At 39.7% G+C, this 22,613-nt stretch overlaps 1 protein-coding gene across 1 annotated transcript in view; it reads left to right on the top strand.

The window, feature by feature from the left end:
• Positions 1 to 3,481: 3,481 nt before the first annotated feature.
• Positions 3,482 to 22,613, top strand: part of WWTR1 (WW domain containing transcription regulator 1) — a 51,619-nt gene continuing 32,487 nt past the window's right edge. The window contains exon 1 of the mRNA XM_082287832.1: positions 3,482 to 4,086. Coding sequence (XP_082143958.1) covers positions 3,698 to 4,086 — 389 coding nt within the window. The 5' untranslated portion in view covers positions 3,482 to 3,697. The remainder of the gene's footprint in view (positions 4,087 to 22,613) is intronic.

Raw genomic sequence — 22,613 nt, forward strand, 5'->3', positions numbered from 1 at the left:
GGCATCTGTGTCAGTAACCCAGAGATACTGGTAAAATAAGAATTCACTCTTGGATCTGGATTTTTTGATTTTGTTGTAAACTCCCAAATTAAAGATGGCATATAAAGCTACATTTAATGTATCTTCTCTAATTAATTTGCACTTGCTTTGTAGAAACCCTTGAACATGACAAGGAGACTACAAAGCATTTTTCACAAGCTACTAAAAAAAATTTAATGTTGCTACTTTTAACCCATTTTATTTTTGATAGGCTTTTTAAAATTTACTACTGTTCCATTGTGTTCTTTGTTCTCCATTATTTAGTTTGAGGGAACACAAGTTTTCTGTTCCTATATGGCTATTCACAGATGTACATGGAGCACTCAGTTGTAGTTACTGCCTGCTTGGAGTCTCCTTGCACAGAGTGAACCCAAAGCAGAGGCAGAACCATGCCAGGCTGCACTGTGTGCTGGCCACTTGGTTACTCAGAAAGAACAAGGCTAGCCCGGGGACCCTGTGTGGCAGGACATGTCCACCCCCCTCTCTTACCACAGATGGTTGGTGCATATGGAAGAGACAACCCAGGCCAGGTCAAAGGCCCAGCAAGGGTTCATCCCTGGCGCCAAAAGGGCTCAGGCCCTTACTTTCTCAGGTAAGAATAAACATCTTAGTCTGGAGAGCAGATGTGGGAAGAGATAAAAGAAAAATAAATATTCCTGACTGAGAGACACTGTTTTACGAACTATAAAAGCACACACAAATTATCACATGGGCAGAAGCCTCCTACACACACACCCTGAAAATGTGCAGGACTTCTCCCAGGAGTTTGGATGCAGAGTCCACGGTTACTTTCCTGGGAATGGAGGGAAAGGATTTCAATGTGCACTCCATCAGAAATTGGATGGTAAGAAACACTGGATCTCAACTTATATTTTTTCTTTGTTAGCTGTAAAATTAATAGGTACCTTTAACCCTGTGCTGTATTTGTCTAGTAGTAGTTTCTTTTTGTTTTAGTCCTGTGTAGTAAATAGTCTATTTAAAGTCTTACGTGTGTTAGTTTTGTGTCTATTAAATAAATAATTCATTCTATGATAGACCGAATTGGCCATTATTAAAGAACTTATGAGTGAGAGCGGGTTTCGGGGTGCTGGCCTCCCCAGTAAAGCTACTGCCTGCTGCTGGAGGCCTGGGCAAAAGGCAGGGACTTATCAAAACCCTCACATCTATTCGTAACACCCTGAATGTTTTATTTTATAACAGCCATCACATATGCAGCTTCACCTATGTAGGCTTTCTCAGAAAAATGTTAATCTATGAAGAGCTTTAACATAAAGCAGTGATGGATCTAGATTTATTCTAATTTATTCTTACAGTTCTAATCACTTCCAAATTATTGGAGAAAAATGCTTTAGTCTACACCAAGTGGTACAATAGCAGATAATTGTATTATTCAGTAAAAAGTGCAGCTGAAATAGATCTTGTTGAAGAAGACAGTTCTAATTGTAATAAATGTGGCTTAGGTTTAGGACAGATGTGTACATACTCACCCATAAGATGATATGCTTATGAAAGTGGTCTAATTAACATAGATGAGATGGCCCCATAAATGAGACTGTCAGAGCCTTCCCTTGAATGGACATGTCACCTGGAAAGGAATGGAACGGAACAGGTAGAGAGTGTGTGGTTTGTCTTTACTCAAATATACAGAGCCCTGGAGGCAAAAAAAGCCCTTTTAAAGGCTGTATGAAAAATCACTCGGATCATTATCTGTGCAATGACCACATACACACAGAATCTCATATGCAAAGGATTTAAATAAGGATATTGCAGGAAAGAAAAAAGATATGTAATGTCTGCATATCCCTGGAGCAGGTGCTGTGATTAGCACTGCTCTTTGAGCTTGTTGCAGCAAGGAACCCAGTACGAAGCAGTAGAAGAATGGTACAAAAATTCTTTGGGAAGGGAAACATAAACAAGTCTCAGGAGTACTGGGTTTCCTGACCAGAAATACAGCAGATGTCAGGAAAAATAACAAAAAAACCCAAAAACCAATAACCCAAACCCCCTCAAAACAGTAACAACAAAGCCCCCCAAGCCCCCACAAAAACAAAGAACAATAAAACAAACCTCAAGGAGGAGATCTGCAAAGCCAATGGAAATATGAACAGGAAATGTGAGGAAAAGCAAATGAAAGGGAATATTTGTTGAAGCAAAGCAATCAGGAAATGTACAGGATCTGTTTCACAGAGCTAGCTGTAGTTCATGTATGGGCTTAAACTGCAACTCTGAGAATCTGCAAAACCAATATTATATGTAACACTGATTTGAGGGACAAAGATGGTTCAGTCAGGCCCACATTCTCCACTAGAGAAGACAAATGGAGTTTAGAGAAGTTCATGCTTCTTTTTAAGAACTAAGGAATAAAGTTCAGAGAAAAATACTTACTTAAGACTTTTCTAGTGTAGATTCTGACTACTGAGGGTGTATTCTTATCATCAGCATAGCCTGGAGTCTGTCCAAAATGCAGAAATAAAACAGCAAAATGTGTGACTAAAATAGAGTCCTGTTTGTTTAGCCAATGTGTGATATCTCTATGTGTGTAGTCATAAAAACACTGGATGTGTCCTTCTGTAAAAACCAACACTGAAGCTGGAAAGTGAACAGTATTATTCTTTATAGGCACAGCTACTGAATTTAAACAATTTTTGGTCACATCACCATTCAAAAGTTATTCCAAGTGCACCAAAAAATGAGACAAGATTAAAACAACAGTTGTATGTATTAATTATAGAAAACCTCAGCTATGCATTTTGATGACAGCTCTGGTTTCTAGTATAGGCCAAACCAAAGACAAGTGACTGAATGGGCAGTCAGCAGAGATCCACGAAGCATCACACCTCCACTTGAAATTGCCCCTACGGACAGTGAGCTGGAAGGATTTATGATACAGCTCTGTACAGGTCTTGTACTCGCCAGCAAAGGGCCAAACCTTATCCAAACCACAGCGAAGTGGTTGCTGTCCATATCAATACGAATGCTTCATTCCTCCCCATCGCCATAGCATCACTAAACCATGCAATGAAACTTGTACGTGAACTAATTTAAGCATAATTTTGCTTCCGGAAATTAGTATCACCCATTAATTTTCTGAACAACGGGTTTGAAGCAAAGCTTATTAGCGTGGCAGAGACAAAGGTTCCCTGGGCACCACGAGCTGGGGCTGGACCGGGGCAGCCGCTCCGCGCGGGGTCCCGGCGGCGCAGAGACCAGCCCATCCACCCGGCTGACAGCGGCACGGCGAGGCCGACGCGGGATGGAACGAGGGCGGGACGGGCTCCGACGGCCACCCGGCCCCGGCCTCGAGGGCCGTCCTGTGCCCAAAGTTTCCGCAGCAGTTGCATAACCGCGGGCGGGGCGGCGCGGGGGCCGGGCTGGAGCCGTCGGGGGCGGGCGGGAGGGGCCGGCACTGCCCCCGTCCCGCCGCTGCCCGGCCCGGGGGAGGGCGCCGCGCTGCCCGGGGGCCGCCCCGCCCGCCCGGGACACCGGCGCGGCTGGCGGGGGTGTAGAGGCACTCTCCGCCCGCCTCGCCTGCTCTACTCTCGGCGAGCCCGCTCGCTCCAGAGGGCACGTCCTCGGCGGCGGCCCGGCAGCGGGGCCGGCCCCGGCCACCGCCCGCCCCGGGACGGCTGCGCCCGCCGTCGGGCCAGAGGGGCGGAAAATGAACCCCGCGGCCGCGGCCCCGCCGCCGGGGCAGCAGGTAATCCACGTCACGCAGGACCTGGACACGGAGTTGGAGGCGCTGTTCAACGCGGTGATGAACCCCAGGCCCAGCTCCTGGCGGAAGAAGATCCTGCCCGAGTCCTTCTTCAGAGAACCCGACTCGGGCTCGCACTCGCGGCAGTCCAGCACGGATTCGGGCGGGCCCCCGCCGCGCCTCGCGCCCGTGCACGTCCGGTCGCACTCCTCGCCCGCCTCGCTGCCCGGCGCGGGCGCGGCGCCGCAGCACGGGCACCTCCGGCAGCGCTCCTGCGATGTGACGGACGAGCGGCCGCTGCCGCCGGGCTGGGAGATGGCGCTCACGCAGACCGGGCAGCGCTACTTCCTCAAGTGAGTGCGGCGGGGACCCGGCCGGGGCCCGGCGGGGGTTCGCGGGGCGCCCGCCGGGCGGCAGCTGCGCCGTGAGGCGGCAGGGTGCCCTCCGGGTCCGGGGTGTGTGCGACATTCCGGGAGAGGAAATCCCTTCCTGGTGGGAAGAGAGAGGCGGGGGAGAGCCTGGGGCGCTCCCGGAGCCGGGCAGAAGCCCTGCCGTACCTGTTGATAACGCATTTCTTTCCTGCTCGGCCCGACGTCCAAGATTCTGAAACTTTTTTTTTTTGAAAATAAGTTCAATAACAGTTATTCCAGGGAGTTTCTGGGACGTGGGAGCAGAGCTGTGCATGTCCATTACCTGTCGGAAGTAGAAGGGACTGTGGTGGGAGCTGCCCGGCCCTGCTCCGGCTGCCTTGTGTTTAAAGCATCCCCGTCTGCGGGGACACGGCAGGAGGCTGCCTTGTTCTAGTGACAGATTTTGAGAAGTGTGGTAACACAACTGCCGATATCTCTTCTGGCCAGTCATTTTAGCCAGTGTTTTATTTATGACATTTGAAATTTGATTCAAGGCAGTTTAATTTAGGCCTGAAAACATAATAGCTGTAATAAGTGGTAAGGCAACAGTGCTTATTTTGGTAGATTCTGTAAGTTAGTTACAGATTAATTGCATTGGCAATGCATAACTTGGTAAATAAGATAAAATGTTTGCTAATGAAATAAAACATTTGCTGGTGAAGTATCTACCTGAGGATATTGAGGGAGTTAAACTGCTAGGGCTGCAGGACGTAATTTACTTGCTACAGCCTTCTTGGTCAGAAGAGTAAAATCTTGAGTGCATGTTAAGCCATGTGTGGGTATTCGACCATCATAAATGTAATGTAGACAATGTGTGAGGGGAAAAGACACAAAACTGTTTAGAAAAGTGGAAAAAGTAATAATTTACTTGATTATATAATGATTTCTTTGCCTTGTGGGTTTGGAATCTCCAATGGGTTACTCAAGAGCCCAGTCTCTGAATGACTGCCCAGAGTTTAGATTTTTTGCCTTTTGTCACACTCTGAGCTACCATCAGAGTATGTAAATACCTTTCTGTATGTCACTGTGTGTCATTTATGGTACTATGTGCATATGTCCCAGGGTCCAGACTTAGAAGTTTGTTATTAATCTGGTTTATCACCTAAATGAGAAGATTTCATGTCTCTTACATGTATATTGGAATGTATATTTCTCAAAAGAACAAGCTACAGAGAAGTAGCTGACTGACAGGAGCACTGTAAGAGACCATTCATAAATAATTATACAATATAAATTCTTGCTGGGGTTTGGCCAGGGGGTGTTTTCAGATACCTCTGGCTAAAAATTGCATAATATAATCTTTGTCTGCTCTGTTTTTTGACTAATATCAAAACGAGCTCATGTGGTTTCACCTTCCTGTCATGCATTTCTGACCTAGAGACAAGAGTTTTCTAAGTCGATGGGTTCTTGTTGCTTAGGCCAAAAATACAAGGCCTTTAGTAAATAAAAAGCATAGGTAAAAACTCAAAGTATCTTTATTTTTTTTCCCAAATCCTGTCAACAGTAATACTCTGATTAACAGCATCCTTTCTAATACAAAATACAATATTCATTGTGCATGTAATTTGTTACCTAAGTTAATTTTTGTTTTCCCAGTTTTATCTGTCCAATAGAACTTCTCTCATTTCTATAAAAATTAATTGGAATAATGCATTTCTTTATACCTTTAATGTATTTCGTTATATCCAAATCCCTTAGGAAGTAATATTTAGCTATAAAATACTCACATATGAATTATAGTATTTTATAAATGGTGCAATATTTTTCAGGTGAAAATACAATTTAAGATTGATTATGGAAAGCAGCATTTAAAGCTGTGTGCAATAAAATAATAGAGGATTTGAGTCAGGTGATATGCTAAAAATCATATTTTATCAAATTAGGCATATAAGCTTACATTTCCCTGTATTCAATGAAAAAGAAAAAAGAAGCCAGTGCTTTCCAGCATAATGATAAAGATTTGTTTCTTGGCCTTAGCAAAAGAAAATTGAGAAACCAATTAAGAATAAATAGCCAAATTAGGTCCTGTTAAAGCCTTTATTATCTGTTGAAGTTTAGAATGCAATTTGTTGTATTAAAACATTTTCATTAATTATTTACAGAAGTACTAGTGGGAGTTTCAATGAACAGTGAGCTAACCTTGTTGACAGGGAACCGGCTACAACTTGAAGCAGTTGCACTCCTGCATGTCAGTTCCTGCAGAAATTTTCTGGCTGTGACTGGAAGAAACATAAGTAGCCTGGGGACCACTCCACCCTGTAATTAAATACCAAACCGCACAAGTGGGGCCTGGAAAACAGGCTAATGAACACACACTTGCAGCAATGTTATCTAAAGCATTTTTCTGTGCGAGCATGTGTGGAAAAAATATGTGTGATTTATTTCTTATAAAAAGCATTTCTGTAGAGACCGGCCAGCTGCCTGCTCTTATGCCTGTGAGTGGGGAATTTCAGTTGCATATTGATCCACACGCTGGGCTGTGTCTACACACTCTGTAAAAAGAATATTTCAAGTATTACCTTATACCAGTTTGAGTTTAGGTGATACAGCTTCATATTTCAAATGAAGAGTGAGGGTTTAATATTTTCTCAGTGTGTGTAGAGAGCTCTTGGTCAGACTCTCATAAACAGATTTGTGAAACTTTTGCCACTGTTATCTTCATCACTGTTATTTTTAGAATGTTACAGTAAACATTTGCCATACCTGGACATACTTGCCGGTACATTCTGCTCGGGGGTAAGAAGGCTAATTACTTACAATATTTCATTTACTCAAAATGTTCCGATTTTTTCTTACTGGTTTCTGTTGGAGTAGAGCTTGATTTAACACATGAAGAGTTTTATATAGCTGAGCGTGTTCAGCAGGACAGTAGAAGAGTAATACAAATAATAAAAATACTGTAAAAAGTAATACAAATACAATGAAAAACTTTTCTCCTGAGAAAAACAAAACAAATGATACTAAGATAGCTGAACTGCTGAAGTAATTTTCTAATATGGTCTTTCCTTGAAAAGCATTTGTGTTAATTCTGTAGAGACTGTTATTATTTTATACTGGTGTTTTGCTTGGTGCTGTACTGCATTCATCATAGAGAAACTTTTCCATCTCAGGAATGTAGTTAGACAGCTGGAAGTGGGGGAGGAGATGGACAATGTATGAGAAGGTAACTCAGTTAAGTTCTGGTAAGAATGTGGAAAGCAGTAATGCCTTTGTACTACCTGTTTGCGCTTTTGTGCCACAGTTACGAACGACCACAGTCACACGTGGGCATGGTGGATGTCCTGCAAGGGGGGCTCATATCACTTTGGCTTTCCTTGGTCCTTGTAGAAGAGTGGTGCAAAGCAAGAGGCCATGCATCCCTGCTAGCTTTGGTGTCGAGCATTAGAGAGAGACATTTCACAGACTCATGCAGCTTTTGGAGTATTTAGTCCACACCGTAAGGGTTTTGTTTTGTTCCCTTTGTTTCCAGTGGCTATTCCTGTGGGACTTAATGCCTGAACTGTTTCCCTTGCCAGCATCCCTTTATTAAAAATAAGTTGTAATGCGCTAGACAGTACCAAGATGTACTACTGCCCATGGCTTTTATCTGGAACTGTTGAGTGCATTAAAGAGTTCTTAACAGACAGGAAAGCTGTGATACACCACCAAAGTTTAATTGTCAGAAATTCAACTACAGCTCACATTTACAACTCATTTTGGAGATATTTAGGAAGTTCTGAGATTGGAATGCACACATCAAAACTAAATTTTCAAGCTGCAGTTGACAGCATTAGGGGTCTGTCTGATTTCTCCCTTAACTGGAGTCCAGAGCTCAAGTGCTGATTTAATGATGATGATGATGTTGGAGTTCCACTTAAAAAACTACCAAGGATCCAAGAGCAGTAGAAACAGCTACAGAGTTTCTGATGAAGGCTGATATTTATTAATTTTCTGGTCCAAGATGGTGTCTTTCCATGATGAACAGACTGTTTTTTTCAGAATCTAAAATCATGTCATCTGTGGTGGTTAAAAGAATTTGGTGGTTAATGTGGAGCTTGATAAAATCTGAGGACAGAAGCAGATATGGAATAAAATTGCTTCAGGGACGCATTCAATTTGCGCAATGTGATCCAGTTCCCTCTCTTGAGTTTTCTGAGTTAGGACACAAGCTACATTTTAGATTTGATTGTAAAGCATGAGTAGTGAAGAAAGCTTTAAGCAAGACTGCATGGATCCTAGAAGTATTGACAAGAAGGGTTTTCTTTGAGGAAATATTTAAGAAAATTTTTGCGAAGGGCTGTCTAGAAGCAGAATTTGAATTTTGGTGTATGCATTTCTAAATTATTTAAGGAATCTGTGATAACTGTTCTGTACAAACTACTGTGTTGATGGAGAATTTGTTATATTGGACTAATGTACACTTTTAAGATAATAGATTAATAATGTGCACGCAGAATTATTGGTTTAATGAAATTTGTCTTAAGTTAATCCTTTAGTCATAGTGTTAAACCCAAAGTCCTGGAGTATTTGTGCATTAATGGATGATAACTGTCATGCATTCGTCTCATTAGATAAGCTGAAAATATAATTGCTTTATGCATTAATGATTAGGAAATAGTATCAATTAGCATATTCTTAGAAAGATATGTATAGAATTGATACAGGTGTTAATTAAGAATGCTACCGTGAAAACTAGGTGTTTTTTCTGAAACCGTCTGAAAGGGTTTTGTCTTTACTAATGATGTGGGTTGCTCAAAGAAAGAAAGTGAATAGTAGGTTTATTTTTATCATTTTTGTGAGCTGCTATAGCCAACATCTAAAAGTTGATCTGCCTGACCATCTTTACTCTGTAATTAGTAAGTGACAATGTGGAGAGCTGTCTGCTTCTGAAGGTTTTGGATGTGTTCAGCTTTCAACAGGCTTGACAATGTAGAATCTGTAAAGTCTTCCTTTCCAGCTTTTTGCTGTTCACTCCTTCAGATAATGTTGGAAGAGTCAGTGGTTGGGCTTTGGCTTGTTTCCTTTTGGATGCTTTGGTTGAAGTTGAAAATTCTATCTTTTTCATGTCGGGGCCTATTACAGGACAAGAGCTTCTTTGTAACAGTGTTCAGTGCTCAGGGGCTTTGCTTGATTGGCAGATAAAAATTGCATCAAAGCCATTAAATTCAAAGGAAATGTCATGGGGGCTGAATTTCAACATACAGACTTGTGGCATTTTCCTTCTTCATTTAGGGGGAGAGAGGTCAGCATCATGTAGGGTGGAGGTATTTTGCGGTTGTTTGTTTGTGGATCTTTTTCTTTTCATTGATTAACTCAAAGTCCAGACGTAGAGAACTCTTCAAGAATGGAAAACTTGGAAACACCGCACTGTCCTGCAGTTTTCTGTACCTATGACTATTTTAAAGGCAGGTGTGGTGGAAGCTATACTGCAGAGACAAATACAGACTTGCTAAGAGAATTGAGCAGAATGTATTGTGTTAAAACTGAAATAATTGCTTACAGTATATATACTCTATATGTACTTTAAGTATATAAAGGGAGATGTGAAAGAGGAGTTGGCCATCTTGCATGTCCTCATGGTTCACAGCATGTGCATCGGCAGTCACAGCACAAGCACAGCAGTAGCAGAGCTGCAAGTTCAGGCACAGCTTTCCCTTCAGTGACTTGTTTCTCTGATCATACGTCTGCTGACCCCTCACTGGTCAAAATGCTCCACTTTGTCCACTGGGTATTGATCTGTCCCGGATAATACTTGGATGCATTATTCTAACAGTCTTCCAGGTTTGCGAATAGCAGGATGCTTTCATGGTACATTTGAGTTTTTTCTTGTACCACAAGTAGTCCTTTTTTTCTACCTGTGATCAATTTTCCTAGTCTGTCTGCTGTTGTCGTTTTTATTAAATGTTCTATGTTCCTGTTTTTCAATGACTGATTGGTGAGCACAGGTGTAAGCATTACAAAATGCCGTAATAATCCTTGGTCAAGCAATTCTTGAAGTTGTATTAAAGTGTTTTGTTTCTGTAACCAAAACCAGTGTTTGAACTATGAACCTGAAATTTTGTGTGGGCTTTTAAAGAAGTTCTCAAAACTTCTCGATTGATGTATTTTCTTAGTCTTCACTGGCAGTGTAAAGCCCCTGAATACAGCAGCATCTGAGCAGAAGGAAGTTCTAATCATTGGGAAGCTGACCTAGGCTGAAGGAAACAGCAGTGTGGTTCCTGTTGTGCTGCCGAGTGTGTCTCTTCGGAAATCATGTCACTTCTCTGTGCGTTCTTTTCTGGGCTTCATTTCAGCATCTGTTCATGAAAAAATTTCTGTGTATTGAAGCAGACAGTGTACAGTAATAAACCTTAAATATTGCTTCATGGTAGTTGTTTCTTACAATGCAAGCTTAAATCCTTTCACAGTGTTACTGTTCTAAGTGGATACAAAGCTTTCGTTCCCATGGATCAGCTCAGACTTTAATCACCAAAATCATAGGCAGTTGTTGGTGATTCCTGACTGCTGCCAGCAACAGGAGTTCAAAATCCCTGAAAAGGGCTACAAATTGCTCTTTAAATACACTCTGCTGCCAGCTGGTTTACAAAAGCTAGCTAAAGTTTGTACAAACTACAGCAACTCCCCAGACACTTTTGGAGATACAGCACACAGAGGTATGTATATGCGAGCAAGGCGCCTTACCCAGCTGGAGTCCGCTAGATTTTCAGACCGTATTTCCAAAGGTCTCTTCACCTGATAAAATCATTTGGCCAATGTGGGTTTGAAATCGCCTTTTTTTAAAAAGAATGAAAGAAAGAACAAAACCAAACGGTTGGGTGTTGTTTGTTTGCCTAAGCATCCTTTTGTAATGTTAAGGTAGAAATGCTAAAGTTGTTTTCAGAATTTTCATAAAATCCTTTATTTTCAAATGCTTCAGGAATAAAAGTAATTGTTTGGGAAAGGCTTTGGATTTGGATAAAAGCAGCTTTTCTAATTTTGGCATGTGTTCCATATGGTTTCTCTCAGAGTACACGGGCAGTTCTGTCGTGTGGATGCCCATCTTGCAGCCTCCTGCCAGTGCCCTCACCTACATTAGGTGTCTCTGGACTCAAGCTAAGCAGGCTTTGCATCACTAAATGAGTACAGCCTATGCTGTGTGGGCATCATCATGCAGCTCCGTGGGGAATGCAGAAAAGGTCAGCCTTTTGGAGCTGACAAGCAGAATTTAGTGTCAGAGTTCTTCACAGAAGGATTTTTGATTTCACATTTAGTTTTGATACTGCATTTCCCATTTCATGTTTTACTCATTCTACTGTATATGTTTAACCAGAAATAGAAGTGCTTTTTGCTTAGAGATTGGGAAAAATATTTTTTTGCAAATGCTGCAAAATGAAGTATGAAGAAAAGATGATGAAAAGAAATGCATACTGTTACTTAAAATGTAGTTCATAAAGGTATAAAGCAGGCTGAATTGTGTTGGCACGTGTCAAAACTGAGCATTTGATGTGAGTGAAGTTAATGTGAAAATTGTGGACCAGATTTTAATTTTGAATAAATGTGTTTCTCTGCAACCTACAACTCTAACTGACGTGGCAGCCTTGCCAGCAGGAGGGGTACAGTGATGCCAGTGATTCTTACCATCCCCTCACACTGCAGAGGATACATCTAGTATAATGCTTTGCCAGCCGTTCCTTTGATGAAGACTTTTCCAGTCATGGGATGGTATTTTCAGAGATGCTGCCATCACTACCAATTACTATTGGTAATGCCTGACATTACCAATAGTAGGTTATAATATTAGATAAATATTAATTTTTATTAGAGGTGGTGGAGGGCTCTACTTCTTTATTCATATTTTTTAGTTGGGATTTTGATTTTTGTCTGTTACTGGAAGACTTTATGGCAATGGAAAATCAATGAAATTATGCTACTGCAAGAGAGCAGACAATGTAAAACTTAATAACTAGAGTAAACGAAATTTCTAGTGAGACTATTTACAACTGAAAGTGCAACAGTAAATCACTGATATTTAAAAGAAATTAAGATAGTAAAGTATGTATGGTATGTATTAAGAAGTAAAGGTATGTATGTTGTAAAACATTCTTTTTCAAAGGAGAAATCCTGATTTGAGATTTGTAACTCTATGAAAACCTTAGCAATTTTAGTCCGTAAGTCATAAATGAAAAAATAGCTCTTGGTATTAACTATGCTAATACTCACCCAAATATATGAAGAAATATTATTTTAAGCAGTCATCTGCAGTGACTGAATGATTCACATTATTATGTTTGTTTTCTTTCTGTAGTAGTTTTTCTTTGAAGACAGAGAGAAGATTTAACTTTGATTCCTTAAACTCTGTGTAGTTCTATATCTTGTGAATTATTTGGCAAATTTGCCATGATGTTCCATGGCCAAACATTTGGATGAAGTGTTGTGCTGCCATGGCAGGTCCCTGTTTTGTATTGCAGCATGGAAATGAGTGATCAGTCTCTGGCAGCAGAAGTGATTTCAGGTGCTGTACATTCCAGAAAGCAACTCCAGTGTTGATTCTCTTGTCAAATACTTGCCAAAATTCAGGCATTGGAATGATCCTGGTATTTCTGCTGTATATTTATGGTCAAATACAGCTCAAAACATTCATTAAATTTTGAGGTTTTCACATGGGGTTTTTAGCAATTATGACAGATCTTTCTTGTAACAAAGAGTAGGGGACAATAAAGGGTGAAAGAGAAACATAAGTTTGCAGATAAAACAAATTGGGATGCAATTAACACACAGGAACACTGTCAGTTTCCATTTGGTGCTACTTTTCCTGCAGTTACAGACATATGTTTGCATTTATTTGAGTAGTTTTGTGGTACTGCCTGGTTTGCTTTACTAAAAGCATGCACTCTACCGAGGATATTGTCTCATGAACATTTCCTTTTTCTGTCAGGATGGCTTCTACTAGAACAATATTTTCAGTGGTCTTTTTTTATCTTAGAGAAACAAATGTCTGATTCATTTTTCTAGAAAAAACAGGAAGCTGTAAAGTAGACAGACTGGAAAAGAAATGCATACTGTTACTTAAAATGTAACTTTAAAAGGTATAAAGCAAACTGGAAGTAACTCTTTGTTAGATTCTAAGGGGATATTACAGTTTTACTGTTTTCCTCCTATTATCTGAACCTCATGTGAAGAACAATTTAAAATGATCTTATTAAAAAAAACCCAAAAAACACCTACTCATATGAAAACTTCAGATAAAAGCAGCTGCTGCACAGCAGCATGTATTTCGAAAGCATGCAGCCTCTGCACCTCTGTGAGTGATGTTTTCTGTGCCCATGTTCAGTATTGCTGCACTGCGTCTGACAGAGATTTTTGACCACTACTAAGTAATTTCAAAGCAAGAGAAAAGACCAAATGGGGAAATTGAAGTTGGGCGTTCTGTCTGGCAGATTCTTCTCAGATTTGCATGCAGATCTGTTACTCTGACCTTCCTGGGTGCTGGAGATATCCATGGACATTTTACACCTGTAAAAAGCAGAATGACTACATGCTGAAAGGGAAGTGGAGCAATAAAAATCCCATACCACAGTAATCACTGCAGTAGGATTATGGTTCTAAGTACATGCAATCCCAAGTAATAGCTCAGTGGTGAGGTGTTGATGCTGTGCTGTATCACTGGTGCTAGTCTTGACCTTGCTTTGAATAATCTGGTCATCCATCCCAGTACCTTTGTTACTGTTCTTTTCTCCCTGGGGGCTGTAGTCTTTACTGTTGCGGTAAATACAAAAATCAGAAATTATTGAAAAATTATTCCCTAAGCACAGTCATTGTGGAAACTTAAAGATTCGTCCTTCATGTTTTAATACCCATGACAGAGGCATGCATCCTAAGGAAAAGTCAAGCTAAAAGAGTATTATTCTCGCACTTTTGTTCACTGACAGATAGGAGATGAGTTTCCTCAAAACTGTAATGAAATAGCTCTGTTGAAAATATGTGAAGTTCAGTTTTAGCTTCTGCAGGTAAGTAAAATACTGTGTGGAAAGGTTATTTGACTGTATTTATAAAGCACCTGCAAAGTGCAGAGCCATCAGTAACAACTGTCTTATTTGAAGTGTTGTTTTTTTCTTGATGGCTGTACTAGCAACAGCAGAGAAGAAAAAAAGTCTGAACTAAAACTCCTCCTGGGGCCATATGGAAAGAACATATCACTGCAAAAATTCCACCTGATACAGACCCGAATTTTTCGTGACTCTGTTGTGCAGGTCCCTGCTGCAGCTTGTGTTTTAGGTACTGGCAGAAGGGAAATGTTTTCTAGTCATTCAATTTCCAGCATTCTTACCAAATGAAAAGTTGTAAAGGTGTTTCACCGTAAGGTCTTTGAGACAAAGCTGTGTCAGTTTTTAAAATTTAATTCCTATGTGACATTTCATATAAACCACAGCTTTTAAAAAAAAAATTAATGTTAGCTCCTGAGAGTTTGCAGTTTACAATTGAATTATTCCTTTGAGGCACCTGAATGAGCGTTCCTTTGATAGTGTAATTCCAGATGGGATATGCAAGACCTTGACCTGCCAGAGCATCTTCGCTAGGTCTAAGTAAACCTTGCAAAGTCTTCCCTTTGGTGAATACTGAATTCTCACTTTAAAAATATTTATTTCAATTTAAAATTCTAATATGATCACCTCTTTGTAAAGCATTTAAATACAAGTATTTTAAAATCCAGATAAAAAGTTTACTGATTTGGTTTCTTTCTAAGGCATTTTGGATTTTGCTTTCATGAATATTAAAGAAGAAATACACAATGCAAACCATATGTAGGTCTGTTAAGTTGTATGGTAATTTGATTTGAAAGAGTGATCACATACACGAAATTTTCTTGCAAAAAAGTTACAGAAAAAAGTGCCTTTATGTTTCAATGCAGTCTGCAGGCACAAAATAGGTAATTTTCACAACTGGATATGAAGAGTTTCGTGTTTAATTCATATGTTTGGAATGTTTTTTAAAAAGCCAGCTGTAGTAAAGATCAGTAGCGAGCATCTGAAATAAGCATAAACAGTTGATGACAACACTGGTTTTTAATATATTTTGTAATGGATTGTTAGTCCAATGCAAAAATACTTGGATCGTATTTTAGCATATTGATTTCCAGTGGTTATAGCAGGACTGCAGGCAGCTGATCAGCGTTGCATTCCAGTCCTTTGCTGTGTGATGATGGAGTACAACATTTGGTCTTTTTTTTTTTATGCTCTTGATAAGCCAGGAACTTTTAATACTAACTGAGATCTGGAGCTGGTTGAATCTGGCTGAGTCCCAGAGGTATTTGGAAGGTGCTAAATGAGTGGAATATTATTTATCATTATAAGAGACTTACAGGATCTTTATAGAACTGTTACTGGAATTGGTGAATATAAGCCATTATTTTTCCTTCGCAGTTCTGAGAGTCACCTTTAACAGATCCATTCCTTTGTCACAGTGATCAAAATAGTAGCTTTTTTTGTGGGCATGACATTTGTAATTGGTGGAATGACTAGACTGTGTCTTAGTCCTTAATCTGTTATTAAGGTAATTGTACTTTCGCTTCATGCTTATTGTTTAAAGTAATCTAAAGCAAGAGGATGATCACTTTAAACATAAGTGAGGCATACATACTTGTTCTTCAGTTCACGCAGCTGGTTTGGCCTTCCTCTTCTGGATGAGGTCAAACCTCAGATATTTGGGTTAATTATGTCATGAAAAGGGCTACAAATTTAAATCTGAGGTTGATAAATGACATACCTCTTGCTGCTTAATTTGGTCCAGTTTTTAGTTCCCTGTGCAACCTTTATTTTGACCCCTTTATTTTGACAGGACTTTGTGTAAGCAGTGACAGACAGTGCCTTCCATGAAAATAACAGTGTCTTTGGTAGTGGAAAATACCGTGACATTGGAAATTAAAAAAACACCAAACCAGGTATAGTTGGTTGAACCCAGTAGATGAGTAAAGTAATGAGAGTAGATTTTAAGGGAAATGTAGAAGATAATTTCCCCCCTGCTCTTGGTGGTTCAGTTGGCAGTGGCCCACGGGCTGCACTCAGGTTCCTCATGCTCTGGCTCTCACTTAACTTTTGCTCAGTTTCCTCCCTGGGAGGAGCAGAGAGCTGCTCCCCTGCCTGGTCTTCATTCCTGCTTCTGATGGCACTCATGGAGAGAAGGGGCTGGAGAGTGGCCTCCCGCTCCTCTTGCTGTGCTCTGGCCCCTGGCACAGAGGCTGGGTAATGAGACAGGGAACAGCTCCGTCTGTTTCTCTGTGCTGGCTTCATTATGTGCGAGAACAAAGGCAGCTGCACAAAGCTCTGTGCCACGAATACCAACGCCAGTACCCTCTGACTTTTATCTATGTTGGTGTTGTGGCTTTAGGGGCACAAATCTGATGTGTAGCTTGAGTCCCAATTCAGTTGTACCCAAGAAAAAAGACTCTGTGATTTTGTTTTGGCTAATGTAAGCTGAACTGGAACTGAAAATACAGGATGATTGCTCTTACCACTCAGGTAATAAGCTGATTACTTTCATTATTGTGAATTATGAAACTGTCAACATACAGTTAAATTTTACCAGCTAAATTTTTAAATAGAACTGCTTTATTACTCTGCCCTGAACTCTGTATACCAATAAAATGTCACAGATACTCATTAAGATGAGAGAACACCTTGCAGGTCATGTCTTAGTTTGCATTCTCACAAAGTTTCTTTTGCCTCCTAGTGGTTTATTTTTGGTCAGAGGTTCATTTTCACTTACTATTTGATGTTGGTTATTACAAAGTCTTTGGCCTTTTTTTAAAGACCGTAAGTCTTTATAATAAAATACAGTCCAGCAAAATATTTATGATGCGTAATCATAAAGGAGGGCAGATGTACTGGATTTGTGCAGCTTGGAGAGGAGGAGGCTGAGGGGGAGCAGAGGGAGGTGCTGGGCGCTTCTCCTCATCCCCTGGGGATAGGACACAAGGGGTTGGCTGAAAGATATGTTGAGGAAGCTCAGACTGGGTACCAGGCAAAAGCTCTTCGCTGAGAGGGTGGTCAGACCCTGGAAAAAGCTCCCCAGGGAAGTGGCCCCAAGCCCATTGTTGGTCAAAAAGTGTTTGGATGACCCTCAGATAGCCGGTTTGACTTTTAGGTTGCCCTGTGTGGAGTCAGGAGTTGGACTGGATGATCCTCATGGGTCCTTTCCCATGGATTCAGGATATTTTATGTTTCTATGAAATATTTCTGCATTTATTTAGTAAGTCCAGTTGGGATACAGGGAGACTATTACTCAGGTAAGAAGCTGGTCTGAAATACTTCATTCCTACAAGATACTAAAAATCAGATTTTAGGTACCACATTTTAAATGGTGTATTAGGAAATTTTCCAGCATTTATGACACTGCCTTTTTAATTATATTTTTCAGTCAGTGTCATCATTTTTTGGAGCTATGATACAACATTTTAATAATAAAAGCCCCATGTGTTTTCTGAGGGTAGCTAACATTTTTCTCCAACCCCTCCACACACACATCCCACACTGCTCCTCACTCCCCACTCAAAATTGTATTTGTTAGCCAGGTTAAATGTCTAGGCTAAATATTGCCTGATCAGTCACTGTCTTGCATTACTAGATAAATGGGTTTAGGGACTGCTTCTGACTTGCTAATAATATGGGTAATTTGTGCTGCCTCCGTTCCATGGCATTATTCCTTTTGAATACAGCACAGTGTATTCCTGTGACATGTGCCCATCTTCTCATACCAGTAATCCTCAAACACATGTTCCTTGCACGCCATTAGAAATCAGTAAGATGCACCTACATTGCTAAATATTTGATAATTTTATACATTATTCTGAGCTTAAGGGAAGCCTTGCTTGTCCACATTTGTACTTAAATCTTAAAAAGATTTCTTCTCAAATAGACTGTGTTTGATTGGAATATTACTGAAGTGTCAGAAATGACAGAAATTCCTTATGTTCAGCTAAATCTTACTTGAAATTCTCATCTCATTTTTAAATTCTCATGTGCAGAGAGCACCAGTGGAGGACTGGCACCCTTCCGTAGTTGAGGTCAACTGTCAGCTTTGAGACATTGTTTCTTTATTTTGGAAATGTTTTGTTTGAGAAAAGACTTGGTCTTTTAACCAGCTCCTGCTTTTCATCTGTTTTTCATGGCAAATGATCACATTTCCCAACCATTTGCGAACAGTGACTGTCTGGCAGGATTTCCTGGATACACATTAGTTTAGAGACTGTAAAAGGTCAACTTTCTGAACTCTGGGAATTAGTGTGGTTATTTGTTCTGCCTTTTCTTCCATGGGAACTAATCAGCTCATATGGAAGGTAGAAATAGGGTCCAAGAAAAATTCATCTGCTAGCTGATTACCTCCACCATGAATCATAAAGAAAAAAATAATCCAAGTAGGACATCTCCTGACCTTTGTGTACTAAAATTTTCTGAACAGCTGGAACCAATGTGTTTGGAGTCAGAGTTTTGTAAGAAACTTCTGAAAAAGTTATTTATAACCTGATCCCAATTTTGTCTATTAGAGTGAGGCCCTCACAGGACATAACTCGTAAGTTGAAGTTGTGTGAAGGCTGCAGATAACTAGTGCTGACTTTGAAAAGAACCATTTCTTTATTAGACTTTTTTCTTTATATTCTAAGCTGACATTCAGAATTAAAAGGGGTTAATAAAAACAGGTGAACCAACAGATGTTTATAGAAATTTGACCAATTTTAATTTGTTTCTTGTGGCTCCACTGGAAGAAGCAATGGGATTTTTCTCATGGGGATATGCCATGTAAGAGATTGAAACCATGGAAATTTTTCCATGTTATGAGGGAACCCTCTAAATGGGTAGTAGGGAATAATAGAGAAGATGCTGATGTTGATAAAAGACAGGTTTTTGTCATTATTTGCATAGAATCCATCAGACATTTCTTCAGGCCCTGAAAGTGAGGGGTGTATTTGAATATCAGAAGTTCTAATGGATTTCTTAATCTTACAGGGAAGAGGAAAGAGCCATGCTCCACATCCCTTAGCTCCAGGAGTTTGGTTGATTGCTTTCCTTTTCCTCATCTTCTGAGGACTTACAAAGAGGGCAACATTCTGTTCTACCTTTTGTCTATTAAGAATTATGTGTCTCCTGAATTGTCTGTTTTCCTTACTGTATTCTCAGTAGTGATTAAATGGTCCAAATGGAGGAAGTAAGATAAGTCCTGATGCATTCAAGGTCATGGTTGTCTCAGCATTCATTTAGGTGAAGCAGATTTTCTCCCATTGAATTTATTACAGAGGAAATGCCAAAAGCATCCTGATAGCTGTTTTCTCTTCCCGTGGTGTCTGGAGCCTTTTTTCTGCTGAGCTGAATGAATGAGCTCTGAAAGTTTTGGATTTGTAGAGTTGGGGCTGGAGGGGAACGACGAGCAGCTTGGTTGGCTGCTTTTTAAATTGGTAAGGATTCTCTCCCCTTCTGGTGTCAGCAGGAATGTCATCAGCTGCCACTGACTGGCAGGTGGGTCAGTAGAGACACTGTGTGGAAGGTTTTTTAGACCTTGCAGAAATGCTTGGGCAGTACAACTTCATCAAGTAACCACGTGTCCATGTCCTTATGTACATACTGCACATGATAAAAGAAAATTTGTAGTGTTTATTTAACTTTAAACACATAGATTTGAAACAATGGTTCTTATGATTCTGTGGTTAGTCTACACTATACAACACTTGAAAGGATAGCAGGGACCAAAAACCAGAATTTGTGGCTGGATGAAAACAGAAGTGTGATGCATTGAATCATGGGCAAGTGAATAAAACTTCAGTATTTACAGGTACCAGTCACAAAGTTATTCCTGATGATATTTCAATAGCAAATTATTTTCTAAAACACTGAGAGATTTGAGTGGCTTGATACTTTAAATAATTCTAGCTACTTCGTAACCACTATTGAGGTAGATAAATATAGACCCAAAGTAGTTTTATTCGTCTAAATAGTTTTGTTTGTGATATACTGAATGAAATTTATTGCCTAAATGTTATTTTTAATTGGTTATGTTGTAACTAAATCATAGGAGAAAACGCTTTTGCGTTTGCTCTTTGGCAGATTAAAGTCTTATTTACAAGAGGTAAATCTTGGTCTGAAGAGTTAGGGATTTGGGTCATGGAGGGAAAAAAAAAGTATTAGTATCTAGTTTGGCTCTGCGTGTCTGTTGTGCTGTAGCTACTGGCATTCATGTTAAAATATAAATATTGCTGTCTGTGAAGTTCAGAGAACAGAAGTTACTTTGACCTTTTTGAAGCTTAATAAATGTACTGACCTAAAAGCTGAGGTTGTGAGAATGATCTCTGACTGCGAGCTGCAGTACCAGGAACTGCTTTGCACAAATGTGTGTATTTTGAGCCAGTGTTCAGTTTCTAGTGAAGGAGGATTGTCTGTTTGGGAAAACTATTTCTCAAGCCAATCTATGTTATTGTTTGGAAAACCTGACCAAGCAGTTCAAAAGCTTGTCATAGGAACAAGTTAGAACAACTGCTGTGCATTTGTGGAAAGAAATTCTGGAGACTGGGGAAACAAAATTTTGTTGTCTTTTGAAGAAATGCTGTGATTTCAAAATCAGAAGGTAGGCAGGACTGCAGATGGGCCTACTTAGGGAGTAGAAAATAGTTTTATTTCTGCAACAAAACCTTTTACGGAAGTGTACTTGAATATATTGGCAATGATCTGAAGCTCTTGACATATTGTTCTTCAAATTACAAAGAGAAAACAGTGGATAATTGTTTTTTAAACAGCAAAATAGAATCTTATTAGTATTATGATAATTAATTCAATCCTCTAAATTCTCTGTTTAAAAAGGCACCAGTACTAGAAAAAAATAATCCCTTTTTAAATTTTCTGTTAATGCACATGGAAAAAATGCACAATGCCCTGGAAACATTAATGCTTTCTGACAGAAAGCAAAACATGAAATAAAAATCTAGATTATGGAGGAGAACTCTGGGACTAAATTCTGTGGAGTCATACATTCCTCTGCCTCCAGCCAGTGCAGTAGAATATAATGTTAGGTATTTTTTCTATAACTTGAAGGGATTTTGTGTCCTGTTTTGCTCTGGGCTGTTTGTCTGTCCTACCACCTGTTCTTGCCTGGGACAGATTTTCATTATGCCCTTATAAGGGGACTCTGCGTAGTTTAACGGGGAGTTCTTGTTTATGTATTAATTTTTACTAGAATGCAGAATATGTTAAAATAATAACAGCTTGTCTAGAAATGCCATCTTGGTAGTCAAAGAGCATTTATTAGGTTGGGCCACTTCTCCCATTCTTGTTACAAGACAGCACCATTTTATATTTTATGTATGCAAACCCTGATTGTTCATAAATATGGTCCCTTTTGACATGGCTTTTATACTGGTAAAGCAAGGCATTCACAACCAAACGTGGTGATAGCCCTCTCGCTCAAGTAGAGGACACTTAGTTACCTTTCAGTCTATAACCTGTTCAACAATATCAGAAACAGCACAAATCTGAAAATGTCATGCATCTCTCACAAAAGAACTCTTTGTCTTCAGATTGCTACATTTTCCCCAAAAGAAAATAAACATGGTTTTAATAAAATCATTAATATGTCTCTTTAAATATGAGTGCTACAGGCACTCATCAAGTAAATGAATGCATTAATGCTATTATATATTGTATACATTAAAAAAACCCGTAAGAATGTTCTATATAATAGCTTCATTCAGTACCTTTTTTTTCCTTTCTCTCAAGAATTGGGGTTTCATCCAAATTCTAAAGGTTAAGTTGTCAATAGAACTCAAAGGGTGTTTTGTTTCCATTTGTATAACTAGTTTAATGTTTTTTAAGGCCTCCATGTACACCAACAATGGAATCAGTCAGTTACAGGGGAGCTTAGCAGGACATTCTCAAAGTTCTCTTCACAGCAGCAAATTGTGCTGAAACTAATTCAGGAAAAGAGCAACTCTCTTCTCTGAAGAAGTTACTTAGCATAGTGTAATAAATATTCAAGTACAGATGTAATGTTCCAGCTTCAAGATCAGAGATGATGATGAACATGCAGCAGGAGAACAAAGTCCATGGTTCAATCAGTTTAATAATTACATTGTGGCTCCTTGTTAAAGCTTCATGTAATTTTCATGAAACATTATCGGTGTCTGAAAAAGCAAGTGCCATGAATTTGATTAACTAAAACCTGTGAGTTGGAGTAGGGCAGAGTGTCACTTGAACTCCCACAGTAACAAGTGGCTGAACTATTGAATTTCTGCACTCTAAAGGAAAGTGATTGAGAAATACTGGATTTTATATTTGTGTGCTTTTAGTGATGTAAGGAATGATATATTCTTATTCTTTCCAACTGTTTAACAGCAGAAATGGAATCAGGAGCATGCAGCTCTAAGCTCTTCCACCTGATAGGTATATTCGTTTCATGTGTATATAGTGCATGCATGATTTTTGCAAAATATTATTAACATTTTGCCTTTGGATAAGGCAGCATTTTGTCCATTCTTT

This window comes from Coloeus monedula (assembly GCF_965178545.1).
Source record: "Coloeus monedula genome assembly, chromosome: 10".
Classification (NCBI taxonomy): Eukaryota; Metazoa; Chordata; class Aves; order Passeriformes; family Corvidae; genus Coloeus; species Coloeus monedula.